Genomic DNA, 21,955 nt, shown 5'->3' with positions numbered 1-21,955 from the left:
GCACATGCTTCCGTGATCATCTGGATGTCGGGCCACAGATCGATACATTCAGCGAGGGAGGCTTGCCGACCGGTGGGTATATCGTCTAGACCGGGGTTGTTTCCAGAGCGCCCTCCTCTAAGGCCCGACATACCGCCCCCCTTTACCAGGGCTCACCCTGGAAGAAAGATAAACATGTTATTTTATGACATTTGTTCCCGCCTCCCTATTTCCCACTGTAAGGTTGGCTCCTGGTTTTCCAGGGTTCTGTAAATGGAATCTTTTAACCAACCGAGGGGCTTGTACATTGGGGGCTCGCACCCAAGTGGCTTCTGATAAGGGATAACCCTTCCATCGAATTAAATAGTACAGGTCACGCTGTTTAATGCGTGAATCAAGTATCTCCTGTACTTCGTACTCGTTATTGGCAACAGGACCGGGTTGAGGTTCCCTACGATACATAGACACTGGTTTTAGTAAGCTACAATGAAATACAGGATGTATTTTTCCTAGTATCCGAGGAAGTTGGAGTTTTACAGTAACTGGATTAATTACTTTAACAATTCTGAAGGGTCCAATGTATTTGGGTCCCAGCTTCTTACATGGCACCTTCATCCGTATATACTTTGTTGACAAATAAACTAGTTGTCCCACGGTAAATGGTTTGCCTGGCTGACGTTTTTTGTCCGCTTGTTCTTTCATTTTCTGACTAGCCTCTATTAATGCTGTCTTGACAGCAGCCCATACCTCACTGATTTTTTGTGTCCACTCTTTTGGCAGACATGGCTGTGGTTCGAACTGTTGACACTCAGGTATGGGAACGAAATCTCTTCCAGGTACTACTCTAAATGGTGCATACCCTGTACTACTGTGTACAGCATTATTGTACGCAACCTCTGCAAATACGAGTAGGTCGATCCAGTCATTTTGTTGGTACGACATGTAACTTCTTAAATACCGTTCCACCGCCGCATTGGCTCATTCTGCTGCTCCATTAGTAGCCGGTTGACACGCGGTACTAAGCCCTTGTGATGAACCAAGCAAAGCCATGAATCCTCTCCAAAATCGAGCCATAAACTGAACCCCCCGGTCAGATATTATTCGTCGAGGAGCTCCATGTATACGATAGATGTGGGTAAGGAACATATGGGCTAACTTCCGAGCAGTTGGCAACTTCTTGCACGGGATGAAATGGGCTTGTTTCGAAAATAAATTGATTACTGTCCATATCACCGTATGCCCTTTGCTCTCTGGAAGTTCTACAATGAAATCCATAGCTATATCCTGCCATGGATATTCTGGATCAGCTACTGATTGTAAATATCCTACAGGCTTTCCTGGATAAGGTTTACATGTGGCACATGTAGAACACGCTTTTACATATTTTTCTACATCTTTCCTTAATGTGGGCCACCAGACTTGGCGTCTAGTCAGAGGCAGGGTTTTCAGAAATCCAAAATGTCCCGCCTGTTTCACATCGTGACATCTTTTAAGGATCTTAGCCCTCATTTCCTGCAGTACATATAATTTTGCTCCATACCATGCTAACCCGTTTCTTTGTGTTAACAGGTCTCGATGATTCCTGAACCAAGGGTCTTGTGGCACTGCTACTTTCAATTCCGATTCTATATCTCTATTAGCTGAGTGGGAGGCCACTTTAACTGTTCCCTGCGTATAGGGAGGTAGAATTGCTTGTACTGTCTCCTCCTTCTTACTCTCATATTGGGGCATTCTAGATAACGCATCTGCTAAAAAGTTCCGACCCCCAGGAACATATTTGAGTTGGAAATTAAACCGTCTAAAATATTGTGCCCACCTCACATGCTTTGGTGACAACCGTCTAGGTGTCTGCAGCACTGCCAAATTCTTGTGGTCTGTCCAGATTTCTATCTCTTGTTTAGCCCCCTCCAAGAGGTGTCACCACGTAACCAATGCCCATTTAATGGCGAAAGCCTCTTTCTCCCATATTGCCCATCTCCTCTCCGTCTCCGTCAACTTACGTGATGTGTATGCGCAGGGCTGTAAATTACCTGTGGTATTTCGTTGTAATAGAACAGCTCCTACCGCAACATCACTTGCATCAGCTTGCACAATAAATTGTCTATTTGGATCCGGATGCAGCAGGATGGGTTCATTGGAAAACAAGGACTTTAGCTGTTCAAACGCCATTTGGCTCTCTTTAGTCCACACTAATGTTTGGCCAGGTCGAGGTTTTACAGGGTTCTTCCGAGTTTTCAATAATTCTGTAAGGGGTAGGGCTACCTGTGCAAAGTTAGGGACAAACTGCCTATAAAAATTTGTGAACCCTAAAAAACTTTGCAATTGACGTCTCGTCCTAGGTGCCTGCCATTCATTTACTGCCTTTACTTTTGCCGGATCCATTTCTATACCGGAGGCTGATATTCTATACCCCAAGTAGTCAATACGGGTCTTATGAAACTCACACTTGGAGAGTTTTACAAATAACTGAGCTTTGAGGAGCTTATCCAACACTTCCTTAACCAACTTTATATGTTCATCCATAGTTCTTGAATAAATTAGAATATCGTCTAAATAAACTAACACCCCACGATACAAATATTCATGCAAGACTCCATTAATCATTTGCATGAATACTGCAGGAGCCCCCTTCAGTCCGAATGGCATAACTGTAAATTGGAAGCTACCTAAGGGACAATTAAAGGCAGTCTTCCATTCATCTCCTGGCCTAATGCGAATGCGGTAGTATGCCTCTCTAAGATCTAGTTTGGTAAAGATTTTCCCCTGTGACAAGTGAGTTAACATATCCTTCAATAGGGGTAAGGGATACATATACTCTGTACACACTGCGTTCAGACCTCTAAAATCCACACAGAGTCTTAAGCCCCCATCTTTCTTTCCCTGGAAGATCACAGGAGCAGCGATCCGGGATCGAGCCGGATGTATAAAGCCTCGTGCCAAGTTTTTATCAATGTTTTTCCGTAATTCTTCTAACTCTCTGGGAGACATTGGATACATTCGAGGCTTCGGCATCTTTGCCCCCGGAACAATATCTATTGCACAATCAGTGAACCGATGCAGCGGGAGCACATCACACTCCTTTTCACTGAATACTTCCTTTAAATCCTCATATTCAGCCGGGAACGGACGCTCCCCCTCACTACACTCTACCGCCACTTTGATTCTTTCCTTACGAAGTGACCTAACCTCCGGTGGCTGTGTAGGTAACTGCTTATGATTCTCCTCCAGTGGTTGGGGACCAGTAGCCAGTCTTATATGGCGACATCCACCCCCCCACCAAATCACCGGGCGCCACTTATCAAGCCAAGCCAATCCTAATATCACCTCCTCGGTCATCGATGGTATTACGATGAACCGCACTATCTCCCAATGATCGCTCATCTCTAACCGCACCGGCTCGGTTACCTGAGTCACCGGCGTGCCACCCAATAAGGATCCGTCCACTTGCTCGAAATTAATTGGACGAGTCAGGCATTTTGTTCTTAGTCCCACTATGGTTGCCAATTTCTGGCTTATTAGGCACCTAGTACATCCCGAGTCTATAAGTGCCTTGCATGCCACCCGTTGGCCAGTACTACGATTTACCAAGGAGATGGATACGGCTGGCTTACCATTGGATCCTCCTCAGGATTCTCTTGATCGTAGTTTTCAGGTAGCGTCTCCGAACTCGATACCGTCGCCCCACCTGACTGTCTGTATGGTGTGCCCTCTTCGTTTTGTCGCAAGGCTCGCGATTGATCAGCACCCCGGGACAGTGTAACATCCTGTCTTCTTTGCATCGTTGGTACGGACAGTCCTGGAGAAGACCCCTTTCCCACGGACATTGGACATTGGGCTGCCCTGTGGCCTGGTTTGTTGCAGCGGAAGCAACGGAATGTTCCTCTAGGTACCGCAGGTACAACCGCTCGGAACTGACTCCCCACTTCCTTTGGCTTACTACCTGCCTGCTGTACTGGTGCAGTGGCAATGGAGGCTGTGCCTGATCTGAGCTCCTGCAGTCCAGCATACAGCTCTGTAACTACTTTATACCAGTCATGTAACTGGCCCGGTATCCCTCTCACAATACAGGCCTGTCTTAATTCTTTATGTAGGCCGTTACGGAAATGGTGTACTAGCAGTCTTTCAGGCCAAGTTCTTAAGCGACTGGCCACACGCTGGAACTCTCTTATGAATTCTCGTATTGGTCTACCTGCTTACCTCAAGTCTACAATCTCCGCCTCTGCTCATTGAACTCTAGTAGGATCCTCAAACCGTGCTCTCAAGGCGTCAAGGAAGGAGCCTATATCTGCTAACTCCCTGGCATGATTGCCAAATAGGTCAGCCGCCCAGGTAGCTGCCTCACCCTGCAAGTTAGCGGTAACTGCTACAACTATAGCCCACTGCGATGTATAGTAGGCCGCAAAACAATCAAGGTGATTCAAACCATGCCCTAAAAACATAGCTAGTTTATCTGGATCACCATCGAAGGTAATCCCAATAGGCGGAGGTATCCATGGCATACCCGTGGGCCACATTATAGCTGGCTGACCTGCCTGCTGACCCCCACTAGCAGCAGATTGACGGCCAAGATCACCTGAGTCCAGAGGCAGAGAAAGAGGAGTAGCACGCCTAGCATGTGTAGCCGTGGCGCTCGTGCCGCCCTGAACTCCCTGTCTCTGCTGTGCCGTTGTCACCCGGAACCTTGGACTGGCCAATCTAAATCCAGAGGAACCAATAGGAGGTTGAGAGACAGGAACCACCCCCTGTTTAGGAAGGAATCCGGTTTCACCAAACCTATCCCTCAGTACATCCAGGGTATATTGACCAGGGGCGGTGGAGTAACTCCATTCTTCCTCCTCACCAGTTACTCTCCTTTCCCTCCAGGCTGAATAAGAGTCTCTCTCACCCACCACAGCTGTTGGCCAACTTCCAAACGTTGTAAGGCAGGACTTAACCACCATTCACCCGCTTCCGTCATTTCTGGCTTCTGCCTTGCTTCTGTTCCCATGTCCACCACTGATGGACGGGGCCTTTCCTTCGGGCGCACTACAGGTCCCTCCTCCACCACGGCTGGCTCTGCAAGCACACCCTGTTCATCTGTCTGGTCAGGAACATCCCATGTTGGAGCAGTGTCTTGCACCCCCTCTGCCATGCCGGCTCTACACGCTCCCCAGTTACCTAGGAGTCGCTGTATGTGAGTGCTGACTTACTGTTGCCTCGTCCTGACTCCGAAGTCAACTAGCACAGAACCACCACGCCAGGAACGAAGAACATTGGTTTATTACACACCAAAGATGCTTAAAGTCAGCACTAACAGCCATTCCATTCACGTGTTTTTATACAATCTAAGGTTACTCCGCCTACCCCGCGCCCACACCAACGCCCATGCACCACCTCCCACTTCCTACACCGCCCCGGTTCACCATAAGTGGACATCTGTCTCGAAGCTTCCCAACTCCTCCCTCTCTCGGCTCTCAGTTCCCGAAGCTTCCCAACGCCTCCCTCTCTCGGCTTGCGGTTCCTGAGGCTTCCCGAGGCTTCCCTGTCTCGGCTCTCGGGTCTCAACTGTTCCGGTTTTCGTCACCGGCTGCAGTTCTATGGCCACGCATGCGCATTGGATGATTCTGACTGTCCGGGCCTTCTGCGCATGCGTAGTGCGGTCCTATACGCTATCTGCGCATGTGCGGCGACCGAACCACACATGCTTCCGCGATCATCTGGATGTCGGGCCGCAGATCGATACATTCAGCGAGGGAGGCTTGCCGACCAGTAGGTATATCATCTAGACCGGGGTTGTTTCCGGAGCGCCCTCCTCTAAGGCCTGTAGAGCCGGCCCCACGGCTCCCAAAGGCAAAGCACCAGCTGCCCCGGCTCTGGCCCTGCAGCCGCCCCCCCCCAGCCGCCCCCCAGCACCACTGCCCACCCTGTTCATCCCCGTAGAGCCGGCCCCGCAGCTCGCAAAGCACCAACCGCACTGGCTCCGGCCCTGCAGCCACCCCCCAGCCGCCCCCCAGCCCCACCGCCTACCCTGTGCATCCCTGTGTAGAACTGAACAGGGAAGATCAAGAGAAACTTACCGCTCCAGTCTCCTCCAGCTATCTGCAGAACTAAGTAGGAGATGGTGTAGTTGGGTAGCAGTGAGGGGTGCAAAGTTCCTGCAACTTGCACGTGCAAAGTTTGCCGCCCGGGTGTTTTGGCACGCTCAGCAGCAATTCCTATTGGCTTTCGAAAGCCAATGGGGGAGTAGCACAGCTCAGGCAAAAGTTGAAAAAAACCATCAAAAAAAGGTCCTGGAACGCCTTCTGAGCGTTCTATGAGGGGAAAAAAGCCCTGCAGATAAGTCTTCAAATATAGAAAAAGAGGACATTTAGGAGGACATTTTCAAGGGAGGACAGAACTCCCAAAAGGAGGACTGTCCTCCCAAAAGGAGGACAGTATATGGAAAAGGAGGACATTTAGGAGGACACTTTTTGAGGGAGGACAGAACTCAAAAAAGGAGGCCTGTCCTCCCAAAAGGAGGACGGTTGGTCACCTTACAAGCTACTGAATCATAGGGTGTACTAATTTTTTCACAATTTTGTAAAATAAATGATGACATGGTATATAATACGTCAGGTGTTGTTCATCTGATATTGTATTTATCTACTTTTAAGAACAGTTAAGGACCAGATGATTTTTTACGATGTCCTGATATGTAAAACGATAGAACTCAAAGAGAATGTACTTTCTTTTTCACATGACTGTATATTTATGTATACATGTATTTGTAAATATAAAAACAAGTCAAAATGAAGTAATAGGATAAAGTAGGAGAATTTGAGTATCTGTTCCTGATATGTAGCAATGTAGTTCCCACAAGAAATCATCAGATCCAAAAGTTGAATGAAAGTCCTAAGAATTGTTTTCTTCATCATTCACTGAATACAGATATTTGTGTTGGAATTCTTTAAAAAGGAAAAATAAAAACTAAACAGTATTTAAAAACAACAGATAACATGGGGATTGCTTGGCTCTACCAACCTGTTTTCTAGTTTGACAACTGAATGGCATGAAATGGCAGAATAATCAAGTTGCATTAAATTATTTTTAATAAAATAGTTTTTGTTACATTTACCTTGAGAATCCTTCCTTCAATACATTTAATTTCATTCCGACAAATTTCTGACACAAAGTACTGATATAATGTGAACAATGGCAAAATCTGCAAAAAATAGGATAACTCTATAAATATTTATTTACATGTACATATAACTATCTTCAACTTTTGTGGCAAAGTTCAAACATTATGCAATCCAAAACATGAATAGAGGACTTGTGCAGATTGTTCAGCAAGGCATTTTGCTAATGTGCAAAGCTCATCAGAATTTTCAAAGATGTAGAAAAATCACTTCCATCAAAATAATATTTAATGCAATAATCCCAATACAGCAGTTTGGTAGTAAGAAAAAATGCTTTATATGCAGCAGACCAAAAGTTTAATCTCTTGTAAGTCAAAGCTCAAAAAAAAAAGTCTGTCAAAAACCTAGAATGCCCCATTGGCATAAGGCAGCTTTCTGTTACTGAACATAACTCGAATAACTTCTAGATTAATATACTTAGAATTGTGAATATAAACTTTATTTCTATTTTAGAAACATAATTTAATCAATTTTAAGTTAGCAATAGGAAGCAATATTTTCCATGAAGTTTCTTCACATTTCCTTCTCCTCCTCCTCCTCCTTTTTTTAATTTCCCAATGTAACCTACAGTTCTGGTCCTGCCCCAAAACTTAACAGACCCAACCTTGCTTAGCTTCCCAACCCAGACTGATCAATTTGCTGAAGCTATATACAAATAGGGGAATGGACAAAAAAAAAAAATAAGTTCAAGAACATATCACAGAAAACATATCCTTATATGACAAATTTTATAAACTTTATGATTTATAAAGTATGTCTACACATGCAACCTTGTTTGTAAATTTATTTAACAATTGTGTGTTAAATTATGTCTAAGCAAGCAACCATAGGATCACTTATATAACTAAAAAGATGCATAACTGTATGAATTGACTGTATGGTCCATGTAGTTAACAGTGAAAAAATCATGTTAATCAATATTATAAATTATACCTCTAACAAGTATAAATAATTACTTTATCTTTTATAATACTTACTATTAGATTTTGCCTTCTGCAATGCAATTCATGCAGAATAAAACTGAGACTTGCAATAACTGTTGCAATATCAGCTCGATAGTAATCCACAAATAAATCAATGCCAGGAATTAATACATCTGTTTCGTATTGTGCAAAGTCACAGTCAGCTTTAGGATGAGGTAGTGAAGCTCTAAACAAAGACTGAAATGCAGAATAATAACAATATTCAAGCTTTAGATAGATATAAACACATTTAATCTATTTCTAATGTTTCAAACTCCTTCCTTAGGTGAAACCAAATATAATACTGAGCCTACAATAAACAGAACCAAAGCACTCTGTAAGATTGCCTTAATTTCCAATTATAAGCTAAATATGAGATCAAAGAGGTTTTTAAATGCTAATCAGTTAGTACAACTATTTAGTTTCAAATGCATATTAGATTTCTACTACAGCTGAAAGTGCATTTGTCTGAGCAAAGTTCCTCTCCTCTAAAAATGCATTTCTCAAGGGTGTCATGCAGCTACTACAAAGACTATACCTTGCTTTCTGCACATGCAAGCACTGATAACACTTCCTGCTATTTTCAGAAAAAGAAAATTGCTGTGCTTCTGCACATAATCAAACAGGGTGGGCATTAAACTGCTGTACAAACCTTCCAATTACTTCAGTGCTTCCAAAGGAGATGTTTTGCTCTTGCTACTGTAAAACATGTTTTTCAAATACTTTGCACACTTCTATTGCTGATAAATTTTCACTTCAGAGATTAGAGAAAGGCACAAATTGATTAGCTACACTTGAACTGATACCAGGTAGTAGGAAAGACATGATCAAGAAAGTGGAAGAGGCAAGAAAATAAGAAGAGAATATTGGTATTACTAATTTTAAAGTAAACTAGATCTGAATTGAACAAATTGATAGCTTTATTATCAAAACAAAGATAAGCATAATTATTGCCAAATAAGCCATGGTAGGCCTTTTGTTTGTTTTTAAAATCTTAACCATAGGAATAGCTGGAAGAGAAATGTTGATTTAAGAATGTAGGGAGAGAGAGGAAGAAGGGGGGGGGGAATAAATCTCTTGAAAGGCTATTCCAAAAGATCCTAAAACTCTGAAGGTCAGAGTCATCTGATTAACTGCATTTGTCAGGCACTCAGGAGAAGGCCTTTAAGGAAGATTAGAGTGCCCCAGTTGGAAACTACAGGACATTATTGTTGCATAGTGGGTTTTTGGAGGCATTGACCAGACCGGTTTAATGCAACGTTATTTATTGCAACAGAAAACAGAACTGGCTTAACCGCAGAATGATGGCTATTTATACTTGCTGCCTCTAGGCGGCGACCAATCAAATTAAATGGTGTTTTCCTGCTCAAACTTAAACTTAACTTTCCCTCCAAAATGATTGGAGACACATTTAAACCAAACACATCAACTCTTAATATCAATACATAACACCTATTATGCCTTAGGATATAGCAACTCTAAGTAAATTGGGATTTTAAAGATCAAAATCAACACCTTGAACTGGGCCCAGAAATAATCTAATAGTAGTACTATATAACTTATCATCCAGTCTCAATTTATAACTTCATAATTGTATTTCAGGCTAACTAAAGTTTTCAAATCTTTTTTTAAAGTTCACCCACATCCAACACGTAGAAATGCAAAAATGAGATTATGTAACCATATATTACCAGTGCCACAAAGACCTCTTAAAGAGGTCTTGCAATCTGTCCAATTTCAAATACAGGGAGCCCTCAACTTACGACCGTTCATTTAACAATGATTAACAATGGTTCCAAGTAAAAATGGTTGTATAATCAGATCCGGTCAGGCGAGGATTCAATTTACAATCACACCAACTTACTACAGAAATTCCAGTCCCAAATATGGCCATAAGTCAAGGACTATTGTCCTACTTTGTTAACTTTTATCTCCATCTGTATTATTGTACAAGAATCTGTTCAGAACATATGTAAATTCTGCCCATTCCACAATATCTTATGGAGTGGGTATTGGAACCACAATAGACCACTTGCTGATCCATGGATTGAATCCTGCAATGGACTGAAAAGTATATACTGCACTATAATGCAAAGTACTGAGCAAGTATTCTGCATTATTTGTTTTGAAAGTACTAGTGTTTGTGGACTTAGGAAGTATTCTACATTTCGTTCTTCTCTTATAGGTACTCCTGGCTGATTCCTTCTGACTATGCATATATAAATGAAAGCATATTGCTAAGACATATTTGGATAAGAATTATGATAATCATTTATCTGTAATATAGCTCCATGATGGTTACCAATTAATGTTATTTGATATGAAAGTACTTTCCAGCTTTTCCAAATAAATAAATGACTTATCATTTATAACTTACAAGTTATAAGATCTATCGATATACATGCACATTCACCATATCACAGCATAATTTTCTATTTGCAATTCAAAAACAAACATTTATCTACAGATTACTATATAATGTCTACTTTTCAATACATCTATTAATTACCTTGAAGAGGACAGCAGATAAAATGCAGGTTTTGGTTCTTAGTTTAATGTTGTACTGTAATGAATGCCTAAATGCAAAAACCAAGCAATATAGTTAAACAGTGTAGTTTGTGGCTCATGTAAAATGCCAAAATAAATATTTGAGCTTTAAAATAAAGACATTTTTCTCAGAGATTTCATCAGACATTGATATATAAAATTGGTCAGTATCTTGGTTTCATATAATTTCTATTAATTAAGATCTCTGAATACAATGTACGTAATTGAAGAGATGCTAAAAGACAAAAAAAAAAATATGCTAGTCTGCCTACCAGGAATTTGTATAAAATCGTGACGATGCAAAAATACAATAGGAATATAATATGAAGTAAGATTGTAAGATTTTTTTTCTAGTTGGAACAGAGAAAGCCCTGTATTCACAATAAATATAAAATGTAGGAATCATTGGTCTGAATTTCTGTGAAATTAAATCATTATGTAAAAAAAATAAATTTTAGATTAGTGAATAGAAAATATACTTACTGAGCTATTTTAGCTGCTAAGATTGCGCCTTGTAAGCAACCCCAAATTCCAGCCCGAGAAATAAACTTCTCAGAGTAAACTTGAGATGTTTTTGACAAGTTACCAGTGGTTTTCTCTGATGAATCATCTAATTCTTGCCACTGATGAAGTGCATTATCCATTTTGAGAGCTGTATCAAGGCCCTGACACCAGCATTTGAAAGCAATTCTGAGATACATTAAAACTTACATTACTGATATTCAAATGGAAGGTGATTTTGCATATCTCTATTGTTAAATGCAATGGAATTAAAAAGTTATAGAAAGCAATTAAAGTACAAGTAATCTCTGATTCATGACGACAATTGTGGCTTGGAATCTCAGTAATGAGTAAAGTATTTGTTAAATGTGATGCCCACATGACTGCTTCATTCAACGACTGTGATCCCAGTTCTCCAGTTGCATTTGTTAAGTAAACCCGAAGGTCATTAAATGGAGAGAGTGAAAGAGCTGCCTGCTGAAGAAAGGCAGGAAGCTCCTTTCCATATGCAAAAGGGAACTCCTGCGCACCGCTGGAGAAACAAGGCTTAGATCTTCAAGATCCTTCAAGATCTTTATTTCTCCAGTCCAGTAAAGGAGTTCCCATCTGCAAATGAAGAGTTCGTGAACTTCTGTCTTGGGCTGTAGAAAATAAGTGGGGATCCCAAAGATCCAAACTTTATTCACTTGGAGGGTCTAGGATAACTCGCCGCCACCAGCTCGCCACAGCCAACTTGTCTCTGCCAACTCACTGCCACTAAATCACCACAAGACAACTCCACACAACAACTCGCCATGGGGACAACTCCCCACAGCAGCCAGAAAGTTGGACAGGCGGGCAAGCGGGTGGACATAGCACAGAGCATGTTGGGGCAAGTGGCCATTTTCACACCCCTTGTGCTGCTGCCATGCCAGGCACAGAACTACTGCTGATGCCACCGCCATGCCAAGTGCAAAGCTATCACTGCTGATGCCACCACACCAGGCATGGAACCGCTGATGCTGCCACATGGGCATGTAGCTGCCATGTCATCATGCCAGGTGTGTTCAATGTGGTAGCAGTGATGGGGGAATGTGAAAACAGGAAGCTCCCACCCACCACCCCTCATCACCATCCGTCCCAATGTACACTCTGTCCACCTGCTCGCTCAGCCACCTGGCTCTCCCTCTGGCTATTTGCAGTGAGTTGTCTCCATGGCAAATTGTCCCCACGGTGACTTGGCTGTGGGGAATTGTACTGCAGCAAATTAGCAGAGGTGAGCTGGCGATGGCTAACTGGCAGCAGCAAGTTGGTGGTGTTAAGTCATCCCATTCCGGGCATGGAGAAAAGGAAAAATCAGGCAGTAACAATTTGCAACTTTCCCTGCCAGCTTTCCCACTGAATTTCTGGGAAAACTGGCAGAGAGGATTGCAAATGATTGTGGGGCTCTTGGCAACCAGTTGTAATCAAGCAGTTGTAAGAAAAAGGTCATCGATTTCCTGCACCAACTACTGAAGGACAAGGTCATTGACAAGCCACAATACTACTGCCTTTAACTCTGGGAAGCCACTCCATACATATATGGATTCCCCAAAATCCACAAAGAGGGAACTCCACTCAGACCAATTGTCAGCAACATCAACTCTTTCACTTACAACATTGGGAAACATCTAATCATTTTATTAACTCCTCTGGTCAGCAACAGTACCTTTACTGACTTTGTCAGTAAAACTGGATCCAGATGAGACTATGGTTTTTTATGATGTGACTTCACTCTTCATCTGCATTCCAAAAATTGAAGCTGCCATGTTAGTGAAGAAACAACTGCTATAAGACAGCACATTAGATGAAAGAACTAATCTCATCCCAGACCACATATGTGCAATGTGGACCTCTGCCTGATCACTATCTATTTTAAATACAATGAAGATTTCTACAGATAAAAACACATGTGTTCATCCGTGTCATCAATTGTGGCCAATCTCTACATGGAAGAGGTAGAAACCAAAGGCCTAAACTCCTTCCCAGGAATTCTACCCACTCAATGGTATAGGTAAATAGACGATACTTGGGTCAAGATTAAAACACAGGAAATGGAAGCTTTCACAAACACATCAACTCTGTGGACAGGTACAGGAAGATGTTAAGGAAAATAGACTGGCTTTCCTGGCTTTCCAGTACACATTAAGGAAGACAGAAGCCTCAACCCTGAAGAATACAGAAAATTCCCACACATAAGTCAGTATTTACATTTTGATTCTCACCACCCACTGCAGCACAAAATGGGAATGATCAGAACTCTACACCACCAGACTGAAGGTTTGCCTACCGGCAAAAAAGGAAAAAAAAAAGAACTAAAACACATCAAGGAAGCCCTCAGAACTTGTAGTTATCCCAACCGGGCCTTCATCAAATCCAGAAAAATATCCAGCAGGAGCTCCTCCATAACAGAACAACAAACAAAACAACATTGTCATTCCATAAATTGCAGGAATAACTGAAAAGCTCAGGAGGATTTTCAACCAACATAACATGTGTGCATATTTTAAACCGAAGAATACAGTAAGGCAGAAGCTTGTCCACCCCAGAGATAAAACTATGCAATGGAGAAACAAAACAACCACTTCACGAATGCATGGCACAACAAACCCATCAGTTCTTGTGTTGTAGAATAGGTGATGTTGTATCCTTCCCCCTTTGTTCAGTTGTTCAATTTTAACATAGATGGTGTCTTTTACCCCTCTTTCAAACCTATCAGGACAAGATACAGCAGTTCATCTGCATTTGAAAGACAAAAGGCCACTCATTTGAAGACAGCAAAGTTCACATTCTGGACAGAGAGGACCAAGGTTTGAAAGAGGGGTAAAAGAGGCCATCTGTTTTAAAATTGAACAACCCTTTCTCAACAGAGAGGAAGGATACAACATCACCTATCTCCTGTCTACAACACAGAACTTTCAACAGTCCCAGGAAGGTTCCACACCCATTTGTATTCTGATTCAGTGACCCCCGAGGTACAGAAAAATCCCCAAGTGACCTCAATGACCAAGAGAGCTAACAACCAACCTTCAGAGTGCTAACCAGATGACTGTAAAAAATGTAAATCCTTCCATTCCCCATCATTCAGTCAGAACTGAAAAAGCTTCTTGGATGAGAAGTGACATTTAAAAAAAAAGTAAGAAAGTCAAATTGCCTTTTGAAAAGCACATTTGGGATAACCCTGACTTGGATGATTGAGAATGTCCATAGACATCTGCAAGAAAACAACCAATATCAGAGAGCACCAAGGACCACACAGTGCAATTCTGAACTACAAATATTTTCTTCTGTTAGTATAGTCCAACTAGTTAGCTAGCTAGGAAGAAAAACACAAACACAAACATAAATCAGATAAGGAAAGTAGAAAATTAGTAGTAATTTTTTTTTTAATTTCACTCCTTCAAAGGAATGAACAAAAGAGAATGGAAAAAAAGGCAAAGAGGAATTTAGAAGAGTGAAACCTTTTATTATAATTCTGTTGAAAATTGTGAGTTTGCATGCCCCATTACTAGATTATTTCTCTACAGTGGTTATACAGTTTACTAATTTTACAAGGTGCAGATTGAAACAGAAAATGTAAGAATGCTAATACCTTGTGCTTCCTGTGAAAAAACGCAGATTTCCAAGTTCATGAAAAGCCTGGACCATGAGACCATGCTGATTATTTGTTTGAAGAGTTTCTGTTTTTCATCAATTTGAGGGGGAAATATTCGAATATTTAATAGTAAATATATTTAGAGAAACGTAAATATGAATGGTTTAAAATAAATTATTGTGTTTTTCTATATTAATTAGTCTACCATTTTAGTACACTATCCAATCAGAAAGTTCAGGGTAGTACAAAACACATTTTAAAACACATTAAAACTCCACCAACAATTAAAACAATAATAAACTAACATTTGCCACAATCATCCTATGGGTCAAAGGCCTGCTGAAATAAAGTGGTCTTCAAGGCTTTCCAGATGAGAATGGAGTTGGGGCTCAGCATACTTCCAGGATGGTGTATTTGACTCTGGGAACTATTACAAATCTGTGTTAGCATTTTGTATTTTTATTTTCTTTCTTTTAAAAATTCTTGCCATGTCTGTAATACGAAATTACAAAATATTTTAAAGGCAATTATTTTTGCATTCAAAATGACCCATTTCAAGCTTGCAGTAGTGTAAAATAAGAAAAAAATATCTTGTAAGAGATGACCAGGCTAAGCCTGAGAGAGGAGTCAAACGCATCATCAATCATGAGTCTCTTTGTGCCCACAAGAGATCTAAGTTTAGATTAATGTCAGCGCCAGGGAAATCAGGAGATCCAGAAAATTCAAATGCATATAAAGGTCTCTACAAGAATATGAATACTAACGGCCAAGGGAAAATAGCAAGAGCTAAGAATAAAAAGAAAATCAAGGTGGACTGGACTTAGATTTCTTGTGAGCACGACTCATGACTGATGACGTTTGACCCCTCCCTCAGGTTCAGCCTGGTTATCTCCTACATCTCCTCTTGAACTAAAATGCTGTAGTTTCAATAATTGCAAAAGTGTTTTAAGGTTGAAACAGAGCTACTGTGTTCCTGAAACAATTCCACAATGACTGAGGTGGATGATTTACACTGTAAGCAACTGTTTTAAATTAAAACAGTTGTTTAGAACAGTTGAACTGGCAAATATTTTGCATACTACTAGAAGTACATATACTTTTGTACTGATTTTGCTGGGAAACCAATTCTCTTTATCTATTAATTACTGTTAGATGAATCTTACCAGTAGCTATTCAATCTCTCTCTTATCAGAGAGGAAAAAAAGAAAGCAATAGCTGGAACTGGAATTCTACTGGAACTCCACTATCTGTCTGCTAAAACACCAGCTCCTTACTGTGTTCCTCTCTCCGAACCATTTTAAAATAATAAATCTCTGCAAGCACAACATGTGCTCAAGTTTCCTATCAAATTATATGGTAATTCAATGTATGAAATAGAACGGATTATAAACTTACCAAGCGTTCGTTCATATGAAGAGATCACTACTGGGAGTTTTGACTGGGGAATTGAGTTGTTCTCAACCATACTGAGGCAAGTAAAACTTTCTACTGAAAGATCAGGTGGTTCTGGTTCATACGTCAACTCAGCTCCCATAGTAAATCCCACTTTTCCATGTGAAGTCTTTTGGTTTGCATATATTTTTGTATTTAATCTTCCAGAAGAGTCTTGTTTTATAAAGTAGATTTAATGAAAACATCTTAGTTGTCCTTACAGATTAGAGATTCTGAATATAACATTACATATTATACTATTATTACAGAGACTCATACTGAAAGTAGATATATTTCACGATGTACAACTGATTTTAATTAAATTTAAAACATTAGAGAATACCTATGCTATCACATGCTCCCTTTCCTAGGTCTTTTCTTCCCTCACACAAATTTCTTTTCTTTTCCTCATCTTGTGGAAGAGATGATATAATATTGTTATATTTATAAAAGGGAGTAGTTTGGCACCTCCAAATCAAGTTTCTTCTGATTTACATTAATGAATGGAATTAAATAAAAAGCAATTTTTCAAAATAAACTGGAAGAATAATTGCTGGAGCCCCATTACATTCCATCAGAAATAACAAAAGTCTCAAGTTTATATAACATTTTCAACCTTTACAGATTTGATGTTCAAAAGTGTGCAGAGCAGTAACTGCATTCAACAGCCTTCAGTCCAGCTCTACCATCTCCAGGAAGCTACATTCTTCTAGGCTTGGGTTAAAAGAAGCTACTCTTGACATTTTTTCTTATCAGGCCCACAAGCCTTCAAAAGGATAGAGGGGATATTTGGTCTAGGCCTGGATCAGTTGTTGGGAGAACTACAACAGACTGAGCATTATGGAATAGGATGGGAGTGGAATGATTGGTGGTAGCTTTATTATTTTCTATTATTTTTTAGTTTATGTACCTGGGAGAATCTTGCTATAATACCACAGTGAATAGGAGGTTATTTGTGTTCATACATAAATTTCATGGGAATTCCTGGATGAAGGCGCAATGCTTTTTCTTTGTATATGTTTCAATATTTCTTCAAACAGTTCTTAGACACCTCTTGTCTGGCTCTTTTATGAGTACCTTATCGTTGATCAGTCATTTTCTTTGGTGAACCAACCAAAATACTTTCCCGTGAAGGTATATGATATTTGTTTATTCAATTAATTCCTTAAAATAAAGTCCAAAAAGTTCCCCTGGATCCTTTATCTGTTTAAAACTTTTTTAACCTAAATTCTTACACACTTTTTGCTATCAGTTAATTTTTATAAATTTCTTGTTCTATTAATTACTCTATGGCCATAGGAACACTCACCAGATGGTCCAATTAAAGTGCTATTCTGAAGATCTCTTTGTTACTTAAATATTTGTAATCCAAAGTGATTTAAGAAGGGAGATTCGAGCAGACTAGCATCCCTTAAATGTTCCACTGAAGCTGTGATCCTGCTCTCTTGGTTCCTAGCTACTCTTATTCCAGAGGTGCCCACAGAATCCATTTGGATCATGCAGGTGTCCTCATAAGAAGCAGCTGTCCAGATCACACATAGTGATCTACATCTTCTGCTTTTTCTGGAGAAGCTCCACAAAATCAATCACCTCTCCCAATTGCAATTCCAGCCTCTGGTTAATCTCCAAACTTTTGGAGATAATGTTAATTCATCATTTTCCTTACTGGAGACTGTGACAGCTTCCATAGATAATAAAAGTATTAATATAGATTAAAGGCAGAGTTTAACAAATTAAAGAATCTTGGAAACTAAGACTGAAGAAATAAGCCAAGATATAGAAAAAGGTAATTTGATATTAGCACAATTGAGAGAGAAGGAACTTTGCCTGTGGTTGAGGCAGTTATAGAAAAACCTACAAGGCAGGATAGTTTGGGCTTATAAACATTTTTGGAATGGGAAGAACTTAATGGAAGCAGAAATGAATAAGGGTTTTAGAATTAACATTAGATAAACCAAAGCAAATGTACAAGAGATATTTAGTGTACTTTGTTAGGAAGAGAACAAGAAACCACATTCTACAACAATACTTCAGTACAAATTAAATATAGGCAACATAGATGTAATACTGTTCAAAAAAATACCCATCAGAATCCCATCTAAAAATAATAATAATGCACCTTCTTGAACTGATAAATTAAAACAGAAGAAGATATTATTTAGGATGAGACAAATTGAAAGAGTTATTCTGAGTTTTAGCAGCAGACATTTTGAGTTCAAAACGCAAGAGAATTCTTAGAGAGCATAAAGCAGAACACTTTGTCATGTGATAAACCCAATTTACAACCATCATGATATTGGACTGTAATGGGTTATTTGGTACTCCAATACTATATCTCTGAACTGCTATGGGTTTTTGCCTATGGATATCTCTATAATGTATATTATTTTATACAAATGTCCTAAATATATTTGAAAATACTTTAAAGAGTAAATCCATTCAATCAATTTTCAAATAGAACATTTTTATATTAGATTCATAAAATATCATCAGAAACCAAGAAAACATGCTAGTCCTTTTCTAGAAACCCTCTAAATCAAAAGATTTCTATTTCTTTAAAGAAAACTATTTCATAAGAAATTTGGCAATGTTAAAAGAGTTTATTACTTGAAAAAAGCAATGAAAATTTCAAACTTGTTTGAAATTTTCATTAAAAATTTAAATAATAACATTACAATTTTCCCTTTTTAAAAAGTCAAAATTTACCTAATATTTTGGTAAAACATTACTTGAGAAATTATAAACTTCAAAAAGTTTCTGTAAAGGAGTCTGAGAGATGTAACTATATAAGAGCTCTGATATTCTATTGATAGAATGGCATTTGGTTATATCTTTCTGGAACATTAATGTAAATATAAACCAATTTACTTCTTTCTAAATTACTTTGTTCCTATGCATATCAGCCAGTATCTTAGAAATTGGTTTTTGGAGAAAACTGCTAATTCAATCTAAAGAAAAGTTTGGAAATTATGTTTCTTGTGCATTTATCTTTACGCTCGTTTTAAAGAAGATCTGAAAAAACCCGTTATTTTGGGGGGGATTCTTAATTTCAAATTGTGCCAATATAATTTATATAAGCATGAAGTAAATAGGACAGTATATATTGTTATTAAATTATTATTATGAATGCTTCAGTTTGTTTCTCTATAGCAATATGAAAATTAATTCATCAGACATCATATACACAATGGCATGTAGTTAAAGTTTTATTACAATTCTAATAATTATTAGTGTGGATTGTTTGAATAGAATAGTCAAAAAATTTAACTATTCCAACATCAAATCAGTGTGTGTGTGTGTGTATTCATACTTACACATATATGCACAATTTTTTCAATATTTGACTTTTTAAAGTCTATTTACAGTTTTATACATATATACATCCAATTTCTAATGAAAGGTACTCACCTCGCACATGAGCAAGAAATAAAGAAAGCAATTTCCTGCTGTATTTAAGGGCTCTACTATGGTGCTTTGATTGTTCCAGAGTTTCTCTAAAACATTTTAGCGTATCCACCAGATCCAGAGGAACAGATAATAGTGACCTTGTTTGACTGATACCTATAATGAAGCCATGGTTATTTTAATAAACTCTAAGTATGTCAATGTAACAAATATGTAATATACAAAAGTAAAATTACACATAAGTTTATTCAAAGTACTTCTAGTAGTATCTTTATTACAGTCATGGATCAACTTACAGGGTTCAAATTTAGACACATAGGCAATGGTTCAAACTGGAAAATGCTATAAATATAAATAGTAGAATTCTAAAAAAGCCTAGCCACCTAGCCAGCATACGGTGGCTACAGTTAAGAACAGCATCAAGAGCCTCTGGCCCTCTTCTCTGTTCAGTGGTTCAGTTCGTATTGCCAGGTGCCGTTCCTGCACTGATCAGCTGCTTGTCAGACGCGCAGCTGCTCAGCTGTTCAACAGCTTTGCCTGTGGCCAGTGGCCAGGTAGGACTGTCTCTGGCGTCTCCCTGGGCGTTGTCCTTGCCGCTAGCCTCTGGCGCTAGCCTCTTCCCCGCTATCTCCCCGCTGTCTTCCTCCTGGCGGGCGTCTTTGCCTCTGTTCTCCTCCCTGGGCCTCCCACACCGAACAGCTGTCTGGCTGCCGAGCCGTGCAGCTTCTCAGCCATTCAGCGGCATCGCTGGCCTCCTCCCCGGTATCGTCTCCCTCCCCCCCGTCAATGTCGAGTCCATGGGGCTTGACACTCAAAACTAATTGACTAAATTGTAAAATTTCTTTGTAAAAAAGATGCTAAAATATTAAATTCCTAAACTACTAAGTAAATACACACACACAAAGACAAATGTTTACATTATTTCAATGCAAAAAGCAGAATCAAAAAGCCTGAAGAAAAAATAAGAAAATCAAAGTAAATAGATAAAAGGTTTATAAACATTAAACCTATGCTATGTGGGCTTAAATAAAATAAGTCCACGCTCTCAGAATAGAATTTAGTTCTAGGGCTAGCAAATATTTTACAACTTCAGATTGTTATTAAAATGAAATTAATAATACACACACATACTTTTATTGTGAGTAACCAGTGAAATGTAGCATACACACATAAAAGCTTAAAATGACATGGCCAGCACATGAAAACTTTATGTATATTCTTTTCATCTTCTTTGAGATCTAATAATTGATTCTTAATGGTGAGATAGCTGCTGGATTTATCACATTTGAAAACTGTCATTAAATCTACAATGGCTTATATCAGGGGTGTCAAACTGCCGGCCCACAGGCCGGATGCATCATTACGAAACCGCACCCACCCCATTGCCAGCAATGGAAAAAAGTCATTATATGTTAGGAGACGTCACGTGACGTTACGAATTCGATACCCCTGCAGTCTAAATCAAACCTAGGTTTCTACCTAAGATGAGATTTATTCATATGATGTTGATAAATTGGTACTGATCTCTGAAGGTTATATTACAAAGCATTAAATGGAGATAAAACCTCTGGAAAATTTGAGAATCAGGATAGATCACATAGTTCAAGGGACTGATCAAAAGCAAGAAATCACTGTTTCATTCTTACAGCTTTTTTGGACCATTCCTAGAACTAAACTAAATCTAAACATGACTAAGTTGAAATAATTGTCCCTAACCTAGGTGGAACACTCCACTGGGTAATGGTCAAGTCCCAGCTGAAGTAAGAACAGTGAGTAAGTAATCACTATCTCAGCAGAGATTGAATTTAAATTAAATTTCCATGCAACATTAACATATAATTGATTGTAATGGAACCCAATAGGTGAGATCACCATTAAGGTTATCATCTACTACACCATTTACTATACAAAGCCTACATCTTTTGGCCATGCATAATAAATATCAGACTATTTTACTGATACTCTGATCCAATGATACAGCTGGACTCCAGGGTAATATTAATAGAGAGAAATATGGCTATAAATAAGAGGACAGAACCTAGTTGCTATTGCCAAATCTGATGTTGAGGTTACCTGCAACATAAGATCATTTCTGGATGTTTCCCAAGAGGATTAAGATAATTGTCCAGTTTATCCCATCCACTATTTGTTAAACCAATCAATTTACTAATGGGAAGGTAGGTATTTATAATTAGAATATCTGGCTTAGAATATAATGATATGTGTTCAAATGGCTCCAATCATATAATTAAGCATAAGAAATTATTTAATATCAGTGTAGAATTATTTCCTATGTACAATGTCTTTTGGCACTAGACACTACATTAATGGGGTATGTTAAGCAATCTTGTACTATCAGG

General features: G+C 39.4%; 1 protein-coding gene across 8 annotated transcripts in view; it reads right to left on the bottom strand.

Annotated features, from left to right (window-relative positions):
• The window catches only part of CFAP54 (cilia and flagella associated protein 54), a 186,702-nt gene that overhangs the window by 70,473 nt on the left and 94,274 nt on the right, over positions 1-21,955 (bottom strand). For all 8 annotated transcript variants that reach the window (XR_005558519.1, XM_039358159.1, XM_039358161.1 and 5 more), the window contains 7 exons: positions 19,599-19,751; positions 16,155-16,364; positions 14,757-14,844; positions 11,129-11,335; positions 10,608-10,674; positions 8,114-8,296; positions 7,073-7,159 (listed from right to left, as the gene is read on the bottom strand). Coding sequence is in view for 7 of the 8 variants with exons in the window: in XM_039358159.1 (XP_039214093.1) it covers positions 7,073-7,159; positions 8,114-8,296; positions 10,608-10,674; positions 11,129-11,335; positions 14,757-14,844; positions 16,155-16,364; positions 19,599-19,751 (995 nt within the window). In the remaining variant the exon portion in view is untranslated. The remainder of the gene's footprint in view (positions 1-7,072; positions 7,160-8,113; positions 8,297-10,607; positions 10,675-11,128; positions 11,336-14,756; positions 14,845-16,154; positions 16,365-19,598; positions 19,752-21,955) is intronic.

The sequence above is a fragment of the Crotalus tigris genome, unplaced genomic scaffold (genome assembly GCF_016545835.1).
Source record: "Crotalus tigris isolate CLP2741 ecotype Arizona unplaced genomic scaffold, ASM1654583v1 scf7180000019004.2909048, whole genome shotgun sequence".
In the NCBI taxonomy this organism is placed as follows: domain Eukaryota; kingdom Metazoa; phylum Chordata; class Lepidosauria; order Squamata; family Viperidae; genus Crotalus; species Crotalus tigris.
The sequence above is the reverse complement of the archived record's forward strand: the minus strand, read 5'-3'. Positions and strand labels throughout refer to the sequence as shown.